Below are 12655 nucleotides of genomic sequence, written 5' to 3' on the forward strand. Positions count from 1 at the left end.
CTGATGCTGGGAAATAACAAGAATTTCACCTTGTGAAGTACAGTAATGTAGTATTTATACCCATCTCAGTGTGAAACTGCTGATAATTAAGGTCGTAGGATGTTTCTTTCAGCATTTTCACTTTGTTCTGAATATTTAATGTTTGAGAAAAACACCTCCAGAAGATATTTAACATGTTTTCTTGATTCTTCTTGTTGGATGTTGCGGGAGTAAATCCAAAACGAAGCTCACCAGCTGATCTCCAGACGTTGATCTACGTTGTTTTTAACATTAAGAAGCTTTCCAATCTTTTTTCTCTCCGTCTCCTTCTCGTCTTTGATTCGTCGTCCTTCTTTCTTCTTCCCTCTCACTTCATTTAATTCTCTATCCAGTCTTTAAAACACAGTGTTGTTTTCTCTGCCTCTCGTTCGCTCTTTGTTGCTCCGTCTGGTCTTTTTTTTTTCTTCTTCTCTTCTCCTCCATTGAGTCCAGTTGCCTCTGTAAATAATTACGAGTCTGTCTGCCGGCATCAAACTTTAAACCCGAGGCCATTTGGTTGAGCACAATGCTCTCGACATACATATTTTAATTCACAGTGGAAATTAAACCCTGCTTTTAAAACCGTCCTGATGAAGTGGTGGGTTTTCTGTTTGAGATGAAGTCAGAGACAGTTCGGCCTGTGTAACAGAGATGGGTTGTGCGTCTGTGTGATAATAAAGTAGTTGGTGCATTGAATAAGTAAATCCTGACTGCTGACGCTTCAATAATAAACCTCCTCCTCCCGTCTGACGACCCACCTGCTGCTGCAGCCTCAGCCAGCGGCTGAACGTGGAGCGTCTGCAGAGCCGCGACGCCGTCGCCGAGTCCTTCCTCCGTCCTGTGGAGCTGTTGATCTCCTCCAGGCCGCCGTCACCGCAGCTCCAGTTCAAGCTGACGTTCGGCGCCTTTCCTGCGGGTCGAACCTCGCTGCTGCTCAGACCTGTGGACACAGAGACGACACCGGCGTTTACTGAGGTTCTGACAGGATCGTTTGTCGAATGAGTCCAGATCATCGAGGTTTGGTTTCCACAGTATGTTAGTAGTTAACATTTCTGCAAACCACAGATACGTCCAAGTTTGACATTTGTACCAAACGTACGTACTTTCACATCAGCAGGTCGAGTTATTTCAAGTTCAGTGTTGTGACAAGAGAGAAAAGTTTAGCTCCTTTAGTCACATGAAACCTTCTGTGGCTCCAGATGAAGCTGCGTGTAACCTGATGAATCGACTCCAGTCACGTCATGCATCGTGCATCACTTCCTCTTGAAGTGGATTATTACGGAGGGTTAAAGGAACATTTCCCCCCCAAGAAAATGAAATCTTAGCCCTCCTCCCTCCGTCAGTCAGGTGAAGTGTCGCAGTCCACTAATTATTTCTGGAGCTTCACAGTCAAACAGAGTTGCAGCGTCCTGCTAAACAACTGAAGCAGCTGGAGACTTGATTCAAAATGTAAAAAGCGATCAAAGTCTCTGGAGACGATATTTATACTTTTTTAACGCTGCTGCAGCGGTTGAGCTAAAAACGACTTTTCAGTCTTTTCAGATCCACTTTTGGATCTCAGGGGCCTCCTGGAGACTTTGGACGAGCTGCATGGAGCCATTTCATGTTGCAGCGCTGCAACTCTGTTCTGCTGTGAAGCTCCAGAAGTGTTTCCTCGACTACCAAACTCCTCCGGACATGTGCGAGTGGATTCTGAGCTGCGTTTGGACCTACAGCCGAGCAGCAGCTGCTGCCGGCGGTACGGGAAGGGCAGGTGCTTGACGGGCGCGAGGCGGCGTGCCATGGCTCGGCCCAGGTGACCCGTGTGGCTGAGCGTCCCCACCGTCAGGCTGTGCAGGTACACCGGCTCCACCAGGTGAGACAGGAGCGCCCCCTGGAGGCCCACAACGCTCCACCTGTCGGGACGAGAACGAGTTTTAAATCTGAGCAGAGTCTGACAGCTTTTACAGCGAGGAGCTTTTCACTCAGGGCTCGTTAATGTTGACCCGCGTTTGACTGTCTAGACGGCAGCAAGCTGCTACTGAGAGATCACGACACGAGAACCGAGAGGTGAGAGATTTCAACTCCTGTGTTTACATCCAGAGGAAATGAAGAGGATAAAGGAGAGAGAACAGAGAGGTGGACTACATCTGTTAACTGATGATTCTCAGAAAAAAAGGGATTATTTAGAGATAAAATTAAAGGATTCTGTCGCTGAAGTGCTGCTAATAATATCTCACGTTCATGAAAACTGTGCAGGAAGTGAAGGTGATCAGTGTTTAAGCTACAAATCATCTGTAAACTTTGATACAACGAACAGTTTTCTATCAATGCAACGAGACCAAACTTAGAATAAACTCAAAGTATTAAAAATAAGGTTAGATTAGAAACTCACTTCGCCATCTTGTCGGTGCAGGACATGGTGACGACAGGTTTGTCCCATTGCTGATTGGCTCTTCGTGCCGTGACGGGCAGCGTCCCCTCGCCTCCGTCCACCTTCACCCGGAGGTGACAGTGAAACCTCCTGCTGGGATCTGACACCAAGAGAAGAAGAAGAAGAAGAAGAAGAAGAAGAAGAAGAAGAAGACTTAAAAACACTGTGTTGAAAAGCTCTCGTCACAGTTTGTTTTCAGCGGCAGCAATATGAATCCTGCAGACTTCCATCACCGACTTTATCCAGCTAGCTAACTTCCAGTTTAGCGTTCAGCTACCTTGGATACAAATACAATATTTTTAAACTTGTGGCTCTTCTAGACTCTTCCAAATGTTATCAGACAAATTATGATGAGGGTTGTGACACAGACGCTTCTTTCACAATGTAAAAAAAAGTATTTTTGGACTCCTGAGCGTCACGTGACAGTTTAATTAATCAGTTCAACTACAACAAAAGATGTTTTCAAAGCCCGGCGCTCATCCTGGTGTCAGAAAACATGATCGTACATGCTGTTAAACAGCTGAATTTAGTGTGATAGTTGTGTAACTGTTGTGTTTTGTTGCAAAAATGGCAGCATCAGCATTTAATTCAGTCACAATAAAGCAGAGGAAACACAGACCGGGCTGACTGATGAAGCCAGGCGTTCTGGTATTTACTAATTAATGTTTTCACTGAACTAAAGTGCTTTGTGGAAGATTTTAGCTTTAAAAATGAATGAAACTGCCGGAGTTTGTTCAGCAGCGAGGAGCAGAAGAGACGAAGCTGCAGAACGATACGACGGCCAGATTTCCATAACGTGTCTTTCTTTCATGACTGGTGGAAGGAAAATGAACAAAACACACATTCAGGTGTTTAAATTTAGTTCGTATTCATTTTCTGGAACTCCAAATGAGATCATATTTAATAAGATTTGCATATTTAAAGCTGCAGTATGTAAGAATTGTGCACCTCTGTAACTCAAAACAAACAAACAAACAATGAGAAGCGAATCAACAGAATAAGCGCTAACTGCTGCTAACAGCTCAGTTAGCCATCATTAGCAGTCCAGACTGGCAGCTAGCTGGTTAGCATGCTAATTTCATGCAACACATCAGCGTCTTCCATTATCTATCAGCATTCTGTTCATCATTCTGGTTAATTCTTTAATGTAAACAAAACAAGCGTCAGCGTCGTCGTCTCTCACATGCAGCCGTGGTCTCGTACGGGCAGTTGAGTCGAGCGTCTCCGCACGGCGACGAGCTGACGTACATGTGGAAGAGGACGCCGTCTCGCAGTCGGAAAACGCCGCCGCCGCCTTTATTTGGTACGAAGATGGATCGTTCCTCGCAGTCTGCTGACTTACTTCAGAGGGGAGAGAAGATGGAAAGTCCAACATGCGACAGAGAAACAAAAGACACTTCTGACAAAAGACTTCAAACTGAATATATAATGTAAAGGAAACGTTAAGTATCAGGAAGCGTTTCAGGATCGTACCTGAGCAGCAGCTCCAGCTGAGCGTACAGGAATCGAACCAGCGCCCTCCGGCTGACGACTTCGGCGTGGCAGTCGCTGAGCGTCCCGCCGCGGTCGCTCACGCTGTCCGAGTCCAGACACTTTGTCCCTGTGGCCAGAGACACAACCTGGGCTGATCTGAGGTCAAATCCTAGAAGAAGACAACAAGAGTCAGACGACATGGGAGAAAACAAATGAGAGCAAATATCTCAAACAGCTGATTCTCTGATGGAACAAGACGTTCGACACGACGCCGTTCAGAGCAGACGCCGGATTTGAGTCTCAGAGCGGGAAAACACGACATTTCCCTTTACGCTCCTCCGCCTCGCCGTCCCGTCACAACCGGGACGTTAACGAGCTGAGACGAGCTGATGAAAAGTGTATGTGTCTGAGAAGTGAGTGATGTCGGAGCGTCGATGAGCGAACAATCACTCCGCTGCTGTAACGCAGCCGGGCCTCATCAAAGATTCACTGCTTCCCCTCCGGACGTCACCTCAGGCCGATCTGAGGCGACGGCTTTCTGGGAACTGCAGCCATGTTTTACTTATTTTCATTTGAGAGGTTGTCAAACGCTTTAAAGGGGCATTACGCAGTTTTGTGAACGATCTTCATTTTCTGCCTAAACAAACAAACTCTCTTTGTTTTCATGACTGAATGAACTGAGGTACTAAACTGACCTTTAAGGAGAACACAGTTTGTTTATATGTGGCGGACCCCGCCATTAGTAGCTCATTAATACTGTAAATATTCATATTCTCAGTTTGAATTTCTTCTAAAAAAAAAAAACTACACAGTGCCCCTTTAAATGATGAGCTGCAAAACATTTTCTTCCGTGTTTTAAAAGTGATGATGCAGATTATTATTTTTAACAGGTTCCACAAAACATAAAAGAATAATTAACGAGCTCTCAAACGTATAATTTAAACTAAATCCGTGTGTACAGTTTTGGATCTGTATCGTTTGAAATGTTCAGCTACAGTTTGACACTGAAGGTGGGATGAACATCGCCGCCGCCGCCGCTGCTCACCTCGGGTCATCACGATCCCCGCCAGGACCTTGTGACGGGCGTGCGAGGTAGAGAAACAACCGTCTGTCAGCTGGATGTATTTCTCTCTCACCAGGTGGAAGATCGACTCTGCGAAGAACTGCAGAAGAAGAAAAAGGTAGAAACTGTTAGAGTTGAACAGGTCCAGTTTAAAAGTCACACAGTTATTTATCTACACGTTCGTCTGTTTCAGGTGTTTTGGGTTCTGTTTCCCTCACTGGGTGTTTAACACACATACATATGTAACATTCAAGTCTTTTCACTGATGTTCTCGTTTGCCGTCACATGAGACTGATGTTTAAACAGTTAAAAGTCCCTCAACGTCACTTTTGAATATCTGGTCTCATCATCACCCATTTTCATCATCATGTCAGTAAATGTAGCAAGATAATGAACATATTAAAACATTTTATATAAAAGTGTGAAACCTGTAAATAAACTTTCTTGAGGTTCAGTGAGGAAGCAGAGACGATCACTTCCTCTGTAAAGAATCAATGATGCTTCTGATTATTCAGCGTTGGCAGGAGAAACTGTGTTACAGATATTTAAGGAGGATAATGAGGACGATGTGACTTCTGCTGTCTGATTTTTCCTCGGACAGACAACAGCCACCGAACACACCGACTCTGCAGAGACGCACCGACAGCTGTGACATCTTCTGGCATCGTGAGTCGCCAAAAAAAAATCTCTGACAGCCTGTCAGCGATGTCCGGGATGCTTTCTCACTCCAAAACTCTGCGGAGGAAGAGGTGGTGCAGAGCCTCTCGTCAAAAACACGTCTCATTATCTCTTTTTTTTGTTTTTTAGAGGATTGTCTTCTTTTTTGGGCAGACATCAGAAAAAAAGTTGTTGTGTGTGAGGCAAAGTTCAGCGAAATGCCAAAAGGAGCAACAAAACAAACAACGGTGTGGAGAAAAAAAAGAAAAAAAACCAGTGACGCTTCTGACAAGATCAGATAAAATATCAGCCGGGCTAAATGTTCTCTCAGAAAACAGTTCTTCAGGCTGGAGGAGAGGATGGAAACCTCCGCCGAGTGAGAAAACAAACAGGAGAATGATCTGTTTGTTTTATGCAGCTTTAATTACATATGTGAGTGTTTACGCCACCTGTAAGATGACGGCTGCAGCACAGTCGGGGGAATGGCATCGTATTTATGCAGCAACTTGAAGATGCCGGCTGCTTCTTCAACCAGCCGACAAAACCTGGATATTTCCAGCCACACGTCGGGATATTTTCCTGCCTGTTGCTGCAGAAAAGAACGGCGTGTTTGTGGCGACAGAAAGAGTTGCCAGCTAGCATCAAAGCTCGAGAGTGAAACACGTCCTTTGGTTACGACGTCTCTGGGACAAATAAACGTTTTGGTTGGACAGATGAGTCACTTCATCATCTAAAACTAAAGAGTTTTCATCACCATCTTCTCCTAACCGAGTGGCGAACGTGCCTGAACCTAACCACAGTCTTGCAGCACATCCGTGTCTCGCAGAAACAAACATTGCCTACATATATTCTAGAGATTGGATCGAAATCTGGCCAGATATTTACTGAAACGTCAGGTGGAAGGTGATCAGAAGCAGCAGATCTTCAGGTAGACAGGGAGTTAAGAGACAAACGTTCGAGCCTTTCTCTGTTGCAGAAAGATCGATTATAGCCTGACGTCACGTGTCCAGACTCAGCTTTAACAAACCCAACAACACATGTGAAGAATCAAAACTCTTCCCGTCAGTGAATCCCAGACGTGGACACGACCACCGTGCCTGTAACCGTCTGCGTCTCAGATGTCTCGTTCTGTTGGATCAGATGTTGCGTCAAACTCTTCTGCTCACCGTTTTCAGGATGACAGTGGCACAAGGTCGAGCGTAATGAGTGTGTTAAACAATTATCCGTGGGATTATTATGCTCTTCACACCGCCTTCTCGCTCCACCTCAGTCTCCTTGGTCTGCTGCCGCCCCTCCTTCATCCCTAATGTGCTGTAATAATGTTCATTAATGCGTCACGCCGCCTGACAGACACTTCATATCGGAGGGCAGATGATGCTAAATGAGCAGTCGGGGAGGATTAAAAAAAAAGACGAGACAAAGAGGAGGAAGCTCCTGCAAACCGCTCAGTTTTGGTGCATCAGCCTAAAGCAGGTAGAATCACCCGTTTGTTCAAACTCAGAATCATATTTTCTCATCCAAAATGTTTCCTTTGCTCTCTCCTCTTATCTCTCGTCTGCCCCGGGGTTTAATAAAGTGCCTACACGTCTCTCTCTAATACCTCCATATTCCTTTGCATATTCGTACGACGGCGGATGCTCGGCCGATCTCCAGAGACAAATGTTCTTGTATTCATAAAGCGCGACAGGAAAAGACGCGGAGGACAATTCTCAGAGGCTCCGGGACGTAATGAAGTTGTTTGGATGCTGCAGACGAGCGTACAGGACACCAGCCGGCTCTCGAGGCCTCGGGACACGATGGCCACGCTGATGTGCGGCTCACTCCATTTGGTTGCATACGGCGCACCTCGGACCCATTTATCCAAACCATTTAGAAGAGATGGTGAGAGCTGCAGAGATAAAGGGCAGATTCAGAGCCGCTGCCCGAAGCTGAACGGATGTCTGCAAGTGAGGGAAAATATCTCTGTGACATGTGAAGGGCATCGCAGCCTCCGTGCTGAGCAGACATTCTTATACAGACGTGAAAGAAATATATCTTTTAAAGGAGTCGGAATCACTGCTGTTCAAGTCACACCACACATTTCCATCCAAACAACACCAGACGTTATTCACAGGAAGTCAGAACGTCTCTATCCATAACTGCACCGGCCAAAACATATTCTGAGCCAGACTGTGATGTTTCTCGACCCCTAACCAGGTGGTTTTATGTGCCTGAACCTAAGCAGAGCGTAAGCACAGCGCTGTGGTGAGAGAGAAGACAAATGTGAAGTTGCGACAAAAACACAAGAGAATAGTTCCTCTCTGAAACTGCTCAGATGGACGAGAGCTGCAGGTGAGAGGAGGAAACCAGAGACTCACCTGAGGTAGCTGATTTTTGGCCCTGCTGCCCTGGAGGCCGACGACCTTCCTCTCCGGTCCCAGACTGATGTTGTAGATCTCCTGCAGGGCGGCTGCTGCTGCCTGAGCCTTGGCCAGCCTCTTACTGTGTCCACACCCTTCAAACACCCTCCCCTCCACCCGAACCACCATCACAAAACTCCTCACCGGCCTGCCGTGGACTCTCTCCGTCAGGCACATGTACCTGAGTCCCGGTCGCAGCTCGTTGAGCAGCACCACTGGGTTCAGGTGCTCTAGAAGTGAGGCGCCGAGCGCTCGTCTTTTTGGATTCGTTGAGAAGTCCAGCGTGAGCCGGACGAGTCGCCTGTGGTTGTAAACGCTGGAGAAAACCTCGTTTCTGGCTGTGTTGCAGTGGAAGAGGTCACAGTTTTCACGCAGCGTTGGCTCAAACTCTTCGAGGAACGTGTCGGGGAGGTCCAGTCTGTCTGCTGTGAAGTCTGTCGGAGCGCCGGTGAAGGTGGACATGGTGGCGTGAGCCTGCGAGGCGTTGGGGAACTGGATGAAGGAGCGGAGAGCCAGCTCTGCAGCCCGCATCTTCGCCTGCTTCTTTGTCGGCCCTCTGCCCTCGAAGTGGAAACCGTTTACCTCCACGCCGACAGAAAACACCGGAGCGTGCAGCGGGCCGGTCTTTGACACGATCTCGTATCTCAGACCGGGTCGTAACTCGTTCAGCTGCACCAGAGCGTTCTTCTGGGTCACGGCCCAGGACGCCCTCTTACAGGTCAAGTGGCTCTGGTAGAGTCCGTCCAGCAGCGGCTGCTTCCTCTTCACAGCTCTCGGCCCGAGTTTGGGGAAACTTGAGCAAAACGTTGATGGATGATACTTTCGCAGCAGATCACAGTCCACCGGGCTTTTTTCATCCTGAGTCTCCAAACTGCTCGTACCTGTTGACAGGTCGAAATAAAGACATGAAGGCATGTTTAGATTGTTTGCATTGTGGGTAATGTAGGCATGAGGTGTGGAAATCAGTCTGCTTCTGCTTTATAGATTCTGATCATTAGTTTTTAAACTGTGTGGTGTGTTTTGGTCACCGTGGCTGGACATGGAAGACATTTACTTGAATTGTCTGCGTCCTCGGCCGACGATGCTCCGGTGTCCCAGTGCCTGATGGGACTGATGAGGGTCGACAACATGTTGCTCCGCTCTGAAAAACAGGAATACATGAATTAATTCACATTTCACTCCTCGGCGTGATGCAACATCACAGACAGACGGATCGTTGATGTGACGTTGTGTGCTTCTTTCTGAGAGCAACATCACTTTACATTCACTCGGCGCCTTCACAGTGATGAAACGGACCGAGGTAAACACGTTTACGGCGATAGTGCAAACGCAGCGATGGAGGCTGGGAGGGTTATTAGAGTTCCTGCTAACAGGACGGAGTGGAAACAAACAGAGAGGCGGCTCAGAGGCGGGCGAGTAATTGAAAGGTGTCTTGATAAGGACCGAGGAACCGTCGAGGGGGCTCGAGCTCGGCCTTACTAACCCGGTCACACAGGTTCTGAATCAAGCACAATCCATCTGCATCAGATTTGTCGGGTTGGTTGAAGTGTGTCAGTCTGATAGCATCTTTTCTTTCCCATAAATCAACCCTTGTTTTGTGAAAATTGCTACGATTTGTTTCCAGTTTTGTTCAGAATCACGTGGAGAATTTATCCAGAGGGTTTTTTTTTAGAAGTTTACATGAAAACGGGTGGAAACATTTGATCAGAAGACGTCATTTAGGGGACGAAGACCAGACTGAACGTTTCTAATCCTGAAGACACAGGAGGTGATTTGCGAGACTGGAGACCGACAGATATTTAATCCGTCTGAGGGGAATCTGGACTGGTTTCCTGCTGGTGGTGACGAGATGTAAAACACCCACCAACATCTGCTAACATCTGGCTTCTGTCTTTAATGTGGATACGTACGATCAGTTTTCACTCGTGTGTTTATCGTTTGCAGCTCCGACTGACTGTGATGGAAACACAACAACCGGGTGAACATGCTCATTTCCGCCCCTCTTCCTGTGTGATGCTGAACGTTAGGCGGCTCTTTTTAGATTTTTAATCTGTAAAACAGTGGAAACTAAAAAGACTTAACTGAATAACTCGCTCTACTGTCCACATATTTAGATTTTTGGTATTTGGCTTCAGGGAAACACCGGCAGCTCCGACACTGTAATAAATCACCTGCTGATCTCTGTTCTCCCCTGAACCACTGACCCCATTTATATTTCTCTGCCACCATTTCATATCATTGGTGGGGGAGTTTGGACTCCACATATAGACATAAACACAGAGATATACGAGCTGCAGTGACATTTATATTATCACAGTTATATGATCTGATATTGTTTATGAAAGATTAATGCCTGCCTGGATCAACATGAGAACAATGAGTCATTTTAAGACGATTATAAATCGTTGTTAGGGTCGTAATTGTCTGTAGGAAGCAGAGGAGGCGACGTCGACTCGTTCCGGAGCATTTTTGGACGAAGCAATGAAATATTTTAAATCCAAATTTGATAATAATGTGAAATCGGTTTCGAGATAAACTACGCTTGTTCCTTCTGAATGTTTTTGACGTCCCGTTGGGTGATTTTACAGCCCGCGTGGCCCATTTTTACCCCTCGGTGACGCGCGATTCAGGAGGGCACCGCGACGCAAACTAAAAGTCATTAGAATAATGAAGAGTTGCACACTAAACTATCGCACATTAACCTTGCACCTTGCAGTTATATTAGGTGTGTGATGCCATTAAGTGGTGGGCTGAGATGAGCGGGAGCTGTGAGATGGGATGTGGATGTAATGATGTGAGGCTGGAGCTTCTGAAGGCAGCGGCAGGTGGAGGCTGGAGATGTTTTAATGAGCTGCATCATCACAGCTAATGGGGCCATTTATCCTGGGATGAAAAAAAAAGATAATAACTGTGTTTGTCTTTTGCGTTATATCGGCTAAACCCCTCGCACCTTCCCACGCTTTGTCACTTTCACCTTTTCGTTCATCTCTCACGCACACTTCATTAACTCACACCACATTTGTGGGATTGCGGTATTCGACTTTACACTCAGTTTAAGTGAAGGTTAACCAGGTTGCAACATGACAAATGATTTGTTTAATCTGCCTGCAGTCTTCACAGATCACAGAGCTTCACTCATCGGGTTTTGGGAAGCAATTTAGAAATGAAATTGCAGCTGCTGTGTTGTAACGCAGGTGATGTGAAGGTCTGACGGTTTAAAAAATAAAAACAGCGACTCAGATTACTTACATTAAAATGTTTAGCATGCAGTTTCTACATCATTTAATCAGTTTGTCCTTGCAGGAATACAAAAAAAGAACTAGAACTACGACCTTGTGTGTCTAGTTTGATTTTACATAATATATGGAGTGAAGACTTTAAGGGAATCAATCAAATGTAGTTCTGAGAATGAGCCCAAATATTGTAAAACAGAAACTGAAGAACCAACTGTGAGACGTCTATGTGCTGTGTTGCAAAGATGTCTCCTGAAGTTAGCATGCTAACCAGCTAGCCCCGATCTGTTGAGTCAGGTAACACCACTTTATATCTCGAGAGGAAAGTTTGATATGTCGCTTTGTTTAGTCTAATAAGTAAACGAAGCAAATTCACAAAAGGTCAAGAAAGGAAATATTCTTGCACGTCTTCATTACTAAACACAAAAATCCAACCGTCCTCTCTGTAAATGAACTAAGACGAGCTTAATCGCCTCATTAACGCCTCCTATTACACACTTTAAACGTAGCTGTGAGATATTCCAGCTCTATATGATGCTTTTTCTCTCCAGAATCAGAGTCACTACACGGCTAATTGAGCTAATTAGCAGCTATGGCGAGGCGGTTAGGTTAATGGTTACTCTGCTGATATCCAGCCCAGCGTTAGTTTGGCGTTACTTTCGACAGGTGGCTGATTGATGAGTCCTGTAAAGGTCTTTGGTGGGAAACGTTGCTCTGGGCCGGATTTGAACCCGTGACCATTTCAGCTTCCAACAGTTTTGCACTTGAAGCTTTCCCCTCATTTTGACCAGAAGGAATTACTTACAGTAGAAAGTCAAACAACCCCTGCTGACATTGGGACTTCCTGGAACAGTCGCTTGGAACCAACAGACTCGAATTTAAGACAAAGCGTCCGAGCGGCGCTGAGAACAGGAAGCTCTCAGCGCTTCATGTCCCACAGTGCCGGTGTTTATCAAACCTTAGACGCAAAGTTTTTTCCATCCAGCCGCTGTTAATGAACCTTATTTAATAGAATAATGAAATTAGGCATGGCGTGGGGGAGTGAGAAGCACACGCTCGCTGTCCAGTGTGTGTGTGTGTGTGTGTGTGTGTGTGTGTGTGTGTGTGTGTGTGTGGGCTGACAGCTGTGGATAATCTCATTTGCTAAGCGTAATTAATGGCAAGCGGTTTCATTTACTCGTAATGTGGACTGTCTTTCCTCAAGGGCAAAGAAATATGGAAACTTTTTCTGAATAATTTCTTCTCTATTAATCTTATTTTGTAATAGTGGATGTTTGGTTCGTTATTTTCTTATTTGATAACGATTTCTTTGACCTTTCTCGCTCATTAATCCGTTTACTCTCCCGGGGTTTACATGAGCCTGAACACTTGAAATCCGAAGGTGTTTCCCTGCGCAGGT

General features: G+C 46.0%; 1 protein-coding gene across 8 annotated transcripts in view; it reads right to left on the bottom strand.

Moving 5' to 3' along the window:
- LOC119010767 (double-stranded RNA-specific editase B2-like) overlaps positions 1–12655 on the bottom strand; it is a 39780-nt gene that overhangs the window by 6215 nt on the left and 20910 nt on the right. For 6 of the 8 annotated variants that reach the window (XM_037083205.1, XM_037083202.1, XM_037083203.1 and 3 more), the window contains 8 exons: positions 9078–9164; positions 7982–8904; positions 4950–5067; positions 3905–4073; positions 3615–3772; positions 2393–2531; positions 1732–1913; positions 777–958 (listed from right to left, as the gene is read on the bottom strand). In XM_037083205.1, the coding sequence (XP_036939100.1) occupies positions 777–958; positions 1732–1913; positions 2393–2531; positions 3615–3772; positions 3905–4073; positions 4950–5067; positions 7982–8904; positions 9078–9164 (1958 nt within the window). Of the gene's footprint in view, positions 1–776; positions 959–1731; positions 1914–2392; positions 2532–3614; positions 3773–3904; positions 4074–4949; positions 5068–7981; positions 8905–9077; positions 9165–9285; positions 9357–12061; positions 12185–12655 lie in introns of those variants that run through there. The other 2 variants (XM_037083207.1, XM_037083208.1) reach the window with 2 other exon arrangements.

This window comes from Acanthopagrus latus, chromosome 21, assembly GCF_904848185.1.
Source record: "Acanthopagrus latus isolate v.2019 chromosome 21, fAcaLat1.1, whole genome shotgun sequence".
Lineage (NCBI taxonomy): Eukaryota > Metazoa > Chordata > Actinopteri > Spariformes > Sparidae > Acanthopagrus > Acanthopagrus latus.